At 38.3% G+C, this 12,757-nt stretch overlaps 1 protein-coding gene across 23 annotated transcripts in view; it reads left to right on the forward strand.

Annotated features, from left to right (window-relative positions):
• Positions 1-12,757, forward strand: part of LOC134213078 (restin homolog) — a 288,278-nt gene that overhangs the window by 220,050 nt on the left and 55,471 nt on the right. For 21 of the 23 annotated variants that reach the window (XM_062691648.1, XM_062691651.1, XM_062691649.1 and 18 more), the window contains one exon: positions 5,400-5,510. In XM_062691648.1, coding sequence (XP_062547632.1) covers positions 5,400-5,510 — 111 coding nt within the window. Of the gene's footprint in view, positions 1-5,399; positions 5,511-5,687; positions 6,301-12,757 lie in introns of those variants that run through there. The other 2 variants (XM_062691662.1, XM_062691661.1) reach the window with 1 other exon arrangement.

A 12,757-nucleotide genomic window follows, 5' to 3' on the forward strand; every position in this document is an offset into this window, starting at 1 on the left:
TTGTAAGTTTCGTAAAAAAAAATTTTTGGCTGAAAAAAGGGATATGAACCAGCGACCACAACTCACTGTATCTATAAACATAAACATAAAGTTAATGATAAATGGATTGTCTTAATTGACTTAATATTTCTATTCTTTACATTTTGTAACAACTCTTGAATGAAGTACAATGTGCTCCACTAGGTGTGCTTCTTAAACATTGGCATACCTATACACAAGTATTAAGTTAACAAACATCTTCATTTCAAAGAAAGGGGGATGTGGTGACTGGTGCTATAATATTCTTGATGCTTATACTTATTGGGCCCGGCTCGTACTGTACGCATACTGTACCACATCTGTATGCGTCACACTGGCTGACCAGTGACCAGCGGTGCGATAGTGAGTGCTTGCTATACAGCTGAGTCAATCAAGGTTTCAGTCTTATATATACTCTCGTGATGACCACACGCGACTACCACAGATGGTACGCAGCACTTTCCTTTCGAATACTCCAAGTGCGCGTTTGTCCTCCACGAGCATCGTCCAGGTCTCGTGTCCGTAGAGGACTACCGGTCTAATGAGCGTTTTGTAGATTGTCAGTTTGGTACGGCGGCGAACTCTATTCGATCGGAGCGTCTTACGGAGTCCAAAGTACGTACGATTTCCAGCCATTATGCGTCTCCGAATTTCTCTGCTGGTGTCATTTTCGGCAGTCACCAGTGAGCCCAAGTACACAAATTCTTCTACCACCTCGATTTCGTCACCACCGATGCAAACTCGCGGTGGGTGGCTCACAATGTCATGTTACTACAGCAATCATAAAATCATGTTACTACAGCAATCAAATGACGGTTGAAAGAATAACAGCATCTGTTATCTATCAAAAGATACGTAGAGGTGCCCATAACCGAACGGTCCTCACAACCGAACATCTTCCCCTAAAAACTGTGAACTATTGATTCAACAGACTTTTTAATTTGCGGGTGTTGTATAAATTTTATCAAAATGCATTGATTTGAGCATTGTTTGTTATTGATGTATTGTCGGGTTATTGAGGTATTTAGCAGGGTTTTGAGTCGAATTTTCTACTTTTCGTTTCAATGAGACCAAAGCAAGCGTTTTTCGGGGCAAGGGAGAATCCCTTTTCACCCATCTTTCACCCATCAATCTTTTCTCTAGAATTAGCTTTTGAAGATGAACGAATGATCTTGCCTATTAGATGAATATTTTTGTTCGTTTCATCCCTTCTAAGCTTTTACTCACTTTTCGCGAGAATTATCGTAGAACAATTACAAAATTGTATGGCCGTGCCGGGATTTGAACCCAGAATAGTAACAATAACAACCGTACGGATGCGCTTACTCTAGCCACACAACCACGCTATCTGTATGGAAGCATTCAGTTATTTGTTCCACATAAGCTACTACCATTTGCATTGATGGCTACCATTTGCATTGAAAGGAAGAAAAAGAGCAAACCAACGTTTGGCGACATTCGGAGGGAGCGAAAAATGGTTATCACTCTCCAGGCTGTTTTTCTTTCCCGAAAGGTGATTTCTCCCAGAAAATTCTCGTGAGGGAGCATTCTGTGCTCCTGAGATTGAGTGAGCATTACAAACCCTGCTGTTTAGATAAACCAGCACTTAACATTTTTATTTTTACCGCGGTAATCCGCATGGGATTTGTCTGTAATACGGATTTTCATTCGTAAAGTCAGGTTTCCTACAACACTCTTGATTCAAGTGTATATTTTTATCTTTTCGGGTAAAAGTAGACGATTTTAGAATATACCACAATTAGCCAGGCTTAATTTTGGTGCTTCTATGCATGGTTATCAGCAGCACGAAATTGATTACCATGATACATTTCGACCGATGGTGTAATATCGTTAAAATATACAATTTCAAACAGCTAGCAACCATATCTTCTCAAGAGCCGTGATCGTCTAGTGTTAAGGACCCTACGTTGTGGTTGTAGAAACCCAGGTTTGAATCCTGGTCATGTTAAAGTCCAAAAGTGAGTACCGTCAACTGGGGGGAAGATGATCATTGAGGTGAAGATGATCATTTGATGTGTCAGCCAAAAGTGCCATTTTTTTTTATGAAACGGTAGTCGACAATATTCTCCGTTCAAGAAATGTTACCACTAGGTAGAAATCCGAGTTTTTCGATTATAATCATGAAAATGTATTTTGTGGAAGAAAGAGAGAGATAGTCATAAATGACGCTATTTTCGTTTCAAATATTGACTTCGTAGACTTCTTTACGTAGTAAATTCAACGTTCATACAAATAACCTAGTGTATTTTGACTACTAGGTCATAATGATTTTAGTAGAGCTGTCTTGATCAACTTCACCCCAAACCAGATTACTCAAAAAATGTGTGATAATTTAATTTATTTTAATAAATGCGAACGCATTTCAGAAAACTAAAGTTGTTGATTATTGCAACGTATAGCAGTACATGTTTTAAAATATTTGTTTCGATTTAAAATGTAAACACACATTGTTATTGCATGTTTTGTCTTAAAAATGATCATCTTCCCCCCAGTTGACGGTATTCTTCTAGAGAGGAGCATTCTTTTTTAATTTGTGTTAATTGTGTCTTTCCGAATGTTCCGTTTTAAAGGTAAATGGGATTCGGAAAACGGAAAAACTTGTTTACTCTTATAACAAATATAATAACTCAATCAACGATTTCGTTTTAAATACAGTGATCGGGCACGACCGCACCCCAATTAGCGAATGCCGTTCACTAATTGGGGAATTTTCGACAACCGTTTACTTTCTGCGTTGAATAATGGAAACATCAACGAGATTATGACTTCAAATTTTGATCCCCATTAGCGTATCCCCAATTCAAAAGCACGCCAACTGTATCCAGGAACGATACAAATCAAATTGATTAGGTCAATTTATTTTGTTTTGAACATTGTTTCCAACAATGTTATTCGTAATATAACAAATATTCCTATCGTTGCTATCAACAAATGCGGTGACGAATTCTATTCGTGACTGTTTCGTTGTGATGGTTTATATCTTCGCCAAACTTATCAGCAGCATACAATTTGTTTCGTAGTTGATTTCGACCGATGGTGTAATAACGTTGTAGTATACTATTTTGAAAAGTTAGTAGCCATACCTTCTCGAAGGCCATGATCGTCTAGTGGGGAAGACCCTACGTTGTGGCCGTAGAAACCCAGGTTCGAATCCTGGTCATGGTCTGGACTGTTGTCATGGAGAAGAATATTTTTTATTTGAATCAGACATCGTATCGACAGTTTTGCTTTTAAGGTTGAATAATGGAAACATCAACGAGATTATGACTTCAAATTTTGATCCCCATTGGCATATCCCCTATTAAAAAGCACGCCAACTGAATCAAGGTACGATACAAATCAAATTGATTAGGTCAATTTATTTTGTTTTGAACATTGTTTCCAACAATGTTATTGGTAATATACAAAATATTCCTATCGTTGCTAACAACAAATGCGGCGATACAAAACGTGACGAATTCTATTCGTGACTGTTTCGTGGTGATGGTTTTTTATTTTCGTCAAACTTATCAGCAGCATAATAGTAGTTTGTGCAACAAGTTGCAAAAAGATGATTTTTTCAGCACGAGTTGTACGATCTTGCTTTTCAACTTAGTATTTTATTAGCATTTCCTCAGTTGTTAATTGATCGTTTTTCTATGCCCGCCATTGCATCAGTATGTATCTTGTGTGGCAAGTACAAATGATACACTATGCCCAGGGTGTCGAGAATGTTGCCAACCCTAAAACATCATTGACCGTGCCGAGAATCGAACTATCAATATCCGGATTGGCAATCCTACGCCTTTGCTCGCAAGGCTACTGGAATATTATCAGAAGAGTTAAACTTTAGCTTGATGCTTCGGGCAAACATCACAGCGACCCCGAGAGCTGGCTGATTTATGGCCAAACATTGCACCATCGCGTATAGACCATCGGCCAATCCTCCAAGTGGGTGGTAAAGTATGAAAAAGCATATGGGTGTCGCTTTCAGTCACCGTTTAAGCCAGTTGAATAAATTGCATAAAAGTGGACGCGGAATAAAGTTGGCACCATTTTGTGCACCCGATTTGTTTTCATTCTACGATTGGTGCAAGTATTCATGCTATGCTATGCGATGCCATTTATTTTCATTCTGCAAACCAGCCATAAGCGTTGGGACAGAATTTTTGAATATGAAAAACAAAAATCATTCCTAATTCACTGGTTTGTTATGTTTTCCCGAGTTGCCCGGGAGTGCTAACTCTGAATGTTGGAACTGCGGATGTCAGGCCTTCTGGGAGAAAAACTTGAACAGATGCGAGGAAAATCACACACATCAACATTGACCTTCGCGCGAAAAAAGGGGCGGGTTTGTTTGTTGTTGATGTCCAAAGTTTGCACATGAAGTTGGATTTCTCGGTTTTCCCTAACAATACCAAACACTCGAGCAGCAGATGCTAATGGATACACAAATTGTGGGAAAAAGTTGGTTGGTTTTGACTTCACGAAATGGATTTAACGTGAACTTGACAGGCAGTGGAAGCAGTCGGTCAGTTAGCAAGATAAATTGCATGCCAATCACAAATGAATGATTTCATTTGGCTCGCTACTATCGAGGGTTTTCCTGCAATGGATTGTAGTCTGCTTAGCATGTAGCGTTTGAGAATTTTCATAAAATATTTCGGTAATCTAAACGTATTCGATCATTAAAGGCTCCCCGGACCTAAACGATTCGTCAACTAGTCGCCGCGATTCTATCGTTGGGTCGCTGCAGACAATGTTCCATTTACGATTCCATACCAGCGGCGACTGAATCGTAGTCGCCAAGCGATAGAATCGCGTTTAGAATTGCGCCCAAATTGGTTCAAAACGCTTTTTGAAGTGAAACGATTTTTTGGAAACACGAGTGAAATGGTGTGACTAAATTTGAAAAATTCAGGCGTGATGCATTGCTTCCAACGATTTTTCTCGCGCAGGAGAGCTCGATGATTGAAATTTGTGAATTACTTTACCAACACTGCGCAGGACTACGTCTTGTTTTCTCGTGGCAACTTACTATGTGATTATCTTTTTTTATGTACATTATTCAATCATTTGGTCAAGTTTGGTACAAATCTTAACAAATTCCATTCGGCAATAACAGGAACTCTGGATCCTTAGTTAATGATTTATTTCAATAAATATTGTAGAAATTGCAAATCCAAGTTTCATCATCAGATAACACAATGATTGATTACTTATTCATGTTCTGCTTCCATCCTAAACCATTGCAATTGCTAATACGGAACTGAATTTCGCTAACAATCCTATTTCAATTATTATTCCATCCATGATCCTGATTGACGTCTGGATTAATTCCATCTTTGCTTCTCCGCTCTCTTTCTCAATCTACATTACAGGACGTCCTCCGGGAAAAACAGAACCACATTGAGCAGCTGATGCGGGAGCGGGAAATCGACCGGGAGGAAACCGCCAATCAGACAATCATGTACCAAAAGAACGTGCAACAGGTAACATTGAAAAGGAAGCACTTTGTGGCAAACGACGGAAAAGGGAGAGAGAAAATGCGCCCGACATTATGTGTCCATAACGAAGCGAAGTTTTATTTCCAGATTATGATATGGATTTTCCATTTCACGTTTATCCTCCAGTTCACAAGATTGACGGAACTTTAATTTTTCTTCTAGCGTGACACCGACAGCGAAATAGGCCGTTGGGCCGATTTGGTACGTCGACGGGCCCTTCGGATTGCCGACTTGCGCCGTGAATTCCAGGGTTGGCACGGCAATCACGAACGGCACTGCATCCTGCACGATGTTCTGCTGGCTTGAACGGGTAGAGTTGATGGAAACTAAAACTCTCCGGCTCGACAAGTCTGATGGACGGATAACAGGAAGAAATGAATCATTTTTAAACTGTAGCTGATAGCGAACTGAAAGTAGCAGCGGAAAAGAATATGGCAGAGCACGGCAACCTGTGATGCACCCAAGAAATCAAGGCTCATTTGGAGGTAGAAACGGAAATGATGAAGTATTTCCAGAACTTAAGGCGGATGGCTATTTAATGATGTTTTTATGCACTGCTGTACACAATTGGAAACGGTCTCTAGAGAAAAAAGAGCTTGACCAATAAAAATTGCAATACCTTGCTTTTGTTTTATTCTATTAGATTAGTATGTAGTTAGTAAGCCACGAACTAGTTTACAAAAACAAATGTATTACTAGACAATAGGGCTTGTCAATATTTTGTCTGCTGTTTTTTTTAACTATGTCAATTTGCAATAAACTTATTGTCAAAGTATTTACAATCCTTTTTATTCGCTTTCCGTCGGATCCCGTGTCTGCAGAACAATCAACATTGAATTCCAAATCATCCGGAAAATTTCCGTCGGCATCCATTTCGCAGCAAATGGGGCGAATCATCCCCCCATAGTATAGCACATTTTGTTGTTTTATTTGTAATTTCCGGCTTTACGATACTTTTCAGTTCCGTCACCGTTCATGCCGTCGTCGCGTCGCCTCATCTCGTTGATCGTGTGCGGTTGGGTCAAATGGCAGGCTCATAAACCGCAACCGGAGCAGCAACAGCAGCCGTTACAGTGCCGGTAGTGCTGCTGCAGTATTGCATGATAACTTTTTCTTCGGTTTTATTACATCCTGCATCCTGGCGTATTAGATGGCCAGGCTATACTTTATAACCATGGGCGTCGATTCTGTGACAATACTTGCTTTAGTTTGTATTCACTGATACAAGGGTGCGTAGCTTCGGAGTGTTGAAAAAAATTTCACTCCGGATAATCGAACCCTCCGGATAATCGAGCCATTTTTTTGTTTTTGCTGAAAATTTTACTTTTGCTCAAACAATCTTTATTTTGGTTATATAACATCTAATAAAATATCTCGTTGGTCCGTTCATGGATTCTGACTACCGTTAGAGGTCAGCGCCGATCCGAAAATCGTCGGCGGCAACGTTTGTCATAATTTTGGTCGGCGATGGCTTGGCGATTTTTTTTATTACGTTCGTAACGTAAAGTTTTTTTTCAGGATATTTCAAGACATTAACGAGAGAATCCTTTTAATTTCCCCGGAAAAATCTAATGAGCTGTTCCAGGAGATTACAAGTTTTTGGAATTTTCAATGGGGATTGCTCTAAAGGTTTCACGGGAATTTCTTTGAAATTTTCACGGGAAATTGTTTGGGAGTTTGCATATGCCACCGGGCATGCATGCTTCGAATTTAACAGAATTTCCGTGTGATCTTTTTAAAGTTTCACAAAAACTGATCCAACGGAATTTCATTTTTTACGGAATTTATTTGGATTTCTACGGGAAATTCCTTATGTTATCTATTAGTAAATGTTATCTATTCTACGAGAAAATTTTCAAAAGACGAAGGATCGTTTGATTGAAAGTCATTTGACCGAATACCACATGGCCGAATAATACGTTAAGCCGAAAGCTATCTAGCCGAATTCCATTTGTCCGATACAGTTATTATGTGGAAAATGGTTTGACGGTACGACCAAACTAATCATTTGGCCGAAAAATCCGTATGCCCTAACAGGTCATTTGGTCGAATAGGCAAAATTCCATTTGACCGAAACGGTAGTTTAACAGGAAGGGCAATTTGACCGAAAATGTTATTCGGCTGATCGGATTATACGGCGAAAAACGTCGACCCGTTCAGCCAAACGCCATTTTCGAACAAATGAGCTGTCGGAGCATCTAGGTCTTTTTGGCCAAATGACCTATTCGATTAGACGACTTTTCAATCAAATGACCTGTTCGGCCGAACGACATTATTGGACATATGTCTATTTCTACCAATTGATTTTATGCCAGTCGAGTTTCAGATTAATGACATATTCGGCCAAACAACAAACGGCCCTTCCCTGTCAAAACATTTGATTTCATTTCTTTATAATTTACACGGGAGATTCTCTGGAATTTGCATTGTTAGTGGCGTCATTCGTCTAAGCGTATTTGCAAGCCATGGAGTATGAGTTTGATTCCCGCCCTAGTAAGGAGAAAACATTTCGTGAAGCGGAAAACGCTCCACTTGTTCACTAGGTGCTGTATGAATGTCCTGTCCGTTGTTTAAAGCTAATTGTTAAGTATTCATTCTGTGCAATCTCCGGTCAAAGATGGTGATCCTGTCTTTCTTTCTTTTAAATTCTACGTGAAGACCTTCCTAATTTTTAAGGAATTTTACTCAGATTTTCAACAGTAGTGATTTCGAGATTTCGAAGGATATTCTTCAGAATTTTCATTAAAAGTTCTTAGTTTTCACGAAAAGCTTTTTCAATTTTTAAACGAAAAAATGTAAGGAATTTTCAAGAAAAATAGCCTTTTCACGAGAAATCCTCTGGAGTTTCAACTGGATTGCCGTAAACTGTCGAAGGTGACGGCGCACACCTCTAACCACCGTGTGGTCCTCCGGGAATCTGGAGGATCCCAAAAAATGTAAACTTCTAAATTTTATCGTTAAGCACCAAGATTTTTCTGATGCATTTGTTTTTGTATTATGAGTATGCACTTAATGTTGTGGCTTATACATGCTGTCTGCTACCAAAAATTCCGGAATATCCGTGAAATAAAACAAAAAATAATTAATTTCATTGCATAGCATCATTTGACCGTTGTTAAAATAACGGAATTTATTTCATTTGATTTATTCAAACTAAGGATATTCCGGAGGACCATTTATTAGCATGAGTCACAATGTCAATACTGTATTCAGAATGTACATACGAATGCTTAAAAAAATATCGGTGCTTTGGAAGTCCAGTGTTCGAAGTCCGGATCCGTCACACCACACATGTGGTGACCGCTGTCTTCCATGACGTGGCAATTGGGCGGACTTGGTGGGACTAACTGGACGACTCGGATTTTCACACAGATTGAATAACGAGTTTGATTAATTAACGGACTGGACGAAATGGACGGACTGGACGGAATAGACGGACTGGACGGAATAGACGGACTGAAAGAACATGGTGTGACGGATCCGGACTTCGAACATCAGAACATCAGAGCTTGACGGACTAGACGACCTTGACGGACTAACGCCTTGACGAACTAACGACTTTGATGGACTGGCCAGACATACTTGTTGGACTTTCTTAGTGATTGAAGAACACTTTTTTGTTTTACGTTCGTCCTCTACAAACTTACTTTAAAAACTGAAAGTCACTATCATTACTAGGTGTCTTGCACATTAGAGTGATTCAAATTTTGACTTTTTTGCTCCCCTATGCTTAAACGATTGCATTTGCCATTTTAATAATCCTCTTAAATTTTTAGCAAATTTGGATGTAATTTGATTGTGCACACGTCATTTAAAGTTTGTATGGAAATTACTATGAAAACTGACCCTTATATGAAAGACCATTCCGTGAGATGGCCCATGAACTATTAAAATATTATCAATAAATTGACTAGACAGAATATTTCTCAAGCTGAAAGGCAGTTGTTGTTGCGAAGCGATTGGAAGCAAAGTTATGAATATAACAAAAATGTCCATTATTGATATGGATGTTATTCTTTTACGTGTTAAATTAAATTTCCCACGATTCAGTATTTCTTTAATTACTTTTCTTGCGAGCATCAAATCGCTTCGCAACAAAGACCACCTGTTTCCTTGTAAAATGTCCTATGTTGCCGATAAACTCATATGTTTTTAGACCTTTATGGGAAGCATTGGGGAACGGTTTTCCATAAAAGTTACTGTTTTCATAGTAATTTTCATACAAACTTCAAACCGCGCGTGCTCACTCAAATAACATCAAAATTAGCTAAAAACTTTGGAGCATTATTAAAATGGCAGATGCAATCCTTTAAGCATCGGGGAGCAAAAAAGTCAAAATTTGAATCACTCTATTGCACATATTGGATACGTTACGAATACACACTGATAATACATATTTCTATTTTTGTAAGATGGGTAAAAATATTACTCCGGATAATCGAGCCATTTTCTCCGAATAATCGAGCCCCGGATAATCGAGCCTCCGGTTAATCGAGTCCGGCCTGTATCATGAGGCTAACACGATGATACTTTTATGCCCAGGGAAGTCGAGACAATTTCCAAACCGAAAATCCAAAGTTCAGGTGCCCATGTGCCGCATTTGTAGTTCAAGATCTCAGAAATCGACTGATGACTGGCGTTAATTCATTGGTTTGAAAAACTTCGATGTCATTTGGTCACAGCATAGAAGGGTTCGTCGCTTGTGAATTTTACTCAATGTTGAAGTCATTTTCATGTCTTACGTTAATAGAAGTTATAATACTAATTTATTAATAATCTGATATGTTTATGTCACCATTATTATACAGGGGTTAATAAAAGGATAAGATAGGCAAAATTTTTCAAGTTGGGATAACTTTGCAAAAAATAATTGGATTTTTATAAAACCGGGATAATCGAACGCAGTAAATACACGTACACGTACAAATTATTATAAACATAAGAAAAAAAATCATTTTTAACATACCCTTGGAAAACCCGGAAACATCTACGGTTTCCGTAGAGCGACCGGAAATTAACCACGAGGACAGAATATTAAAAGAGTTTTCGGGTTCGTTAGTCCAAGTGTTATCAAAATTCGATTAGAGAAAGTTATGTAGATTTGAATTTTGGCAAAGTTTTGCCTACGTATTTTTTTTTGTCTAACCCCTGTATACACCCAGTTTAAAAATACTCATCATCATATAAAGCCATGGCTGACAATAGTTATCGTCGCAGCAAGAAAAGCCGACGAGTTGTATTGTCTTCATTGCTACTCGACGCCGCATCATCAATGACGCGCACGACGTTAGTTTCGTAATAACGACGTAAATCGTAATGACGACATCGAAGAACGAAGACTTCATACCATTGTTCTTCAAGGGGTAGCTGTCATGCGAAGATTTTTATTAATTATTTGTAATAATGAATTTTAAGTAAAGTATGAAGACGTTCTAAATGTTATCGAAACATTTATGTTACCAAAGTTCGTACTATTTGTTTATTTTAGACGCCATTATGTTTTTAACCGCTCCGTCTATAATGACGTGCAATCAATTATGTGAAGAAGTGACGACGGAAATCGTCATAACTTTTGGCAACGCGACTTCTTCGTGGTAAACATGCGGCGCGAAGAAACCGAATAGGTGTCACGTCGTACAATGTTATGACGAAGATTATATTTTTTCGCTTTCTTCATACGACGAGACATATGGACAGAGCTTAAAATATTCATCTTCATGAAGCAACTTCGGTCCGAATTTTGACAAACATCGCATGAATATTCAAAACATAGAATGACATAGTCAGACGACTACTCCACGAACTCATTCATTCGACTGTCACTGAATGTGTTTACTATGTGCAGAAAAAACATAATTAGCATTGTTTATGTTGATGTTTACCACTGAAAGTGCCTCGCGGATGAAAATCGGATTCAGTCCTGTGTGATAAATCACTTTACTCATTTGAAACGTGTTCAGATTTCAGATAATTTATCAATTTGTAAAATGTGCATAAATATTCAATGACTAATATTCAACTGGATATTGACTGTCCAGAGCCGACTATGAATGTGTCGGAAGTGAACTGACAAATGAAGAAAAATGGTCTTCACTAAAAATTTTCGATTATTTTACACTCTGCATATGGAGACGCATGGTGCAATTTCGCTTCGAGTTCGGGTGATGTTGTGTTCCAATTTGCGAACAATTAGCGTACTTCGACATCGACGATACTAGCAAGTTGACATAAAGTAGATTGATTGCTGTTCGCTAAACACGGTATAGTCAGTTTAAGGCTCATTTATGTTCTACAGTGTTTCTTACAAACTTCCTCATAAATTCAACAATTTGCACATGAAATGTAAAAACAGATGATGATGATGATGATGATGATGGTCCCGCCACATACCCCTACAAAGGTTTGAGCTGGACGAGTTATCTTTAAGATAATTAAATAAGGATAATGTAATCGGTTTTGCAAACAAACGATCCGATTGTATATACAGATATAAAATCCAAAATAAAATTCCATACTGTACAGCAAAAATAAATTGGTAAAATGAACTAAAGAACTACACCTAGAATTTTTGTAATCAACAGTAGTGATACATGGAGCTCATCAAAAGCTAAACTTGTGAAACCTCTCGCACAGATTTCAAAAGCTCCGCCAAACATCGCGTTCTTTTCACAAACCAATATCGCAATCTAAAACTCACATGTATCTGAACATGGATCATTAGGTTCGACAACCAAACATCAAAACTTGTGTAACCGCTCCGTCGATAACAAAAGTTTCGGAACAACCGCGAGTACAAAATAATCTACCAGAAGGCTTACTACTAATTCAAGAGCATGATTCAACAGTTCGAAATATGCAAGTTTTTAAATAAATTCAAAATCATTCATATCTGTAATCCGCGCGCGATGCTCAAACTTCTGTAGACTACACAAAGAATAACTACGTCAATAAATTAAAATCCATCATCATCATCGAGGCGAACGTTATAGCTTATTAATGCCTCAATAAATAATAAAAATAAAAAATGGTCCATAAAAATCATCCGTTGTTAAAAACTTCGTCAAGATACATGTGTTAACGGGTAAAAAATTGCCGGGTAGCTGTTCAAAAGGCAGCTTTGACGTGTGAAATACATTGTCTCTTAAACTGTGTTAGCGTGACTGCACGTTTGATGTGTGAAGGCATCGAATTGAAAACATTTATACCTTAAAAAACAAAGAGTTTTGTGAAGC

Source organism: Armigeres subalbatus, chromosome 2 (assembly GCF_024139115.2).
Source record: "Armigeres subalbatus isolate Guangzhou_Male chromosome 2, GZ_Asu_2, whole genome shotgun sequence".
Classification (NCBI taxonomy): Eukaryota; Metazoa; Arthropoda; class Insecta; order Diptera; family Culicidae; genus Armigeres; species Armigeres subalbatus.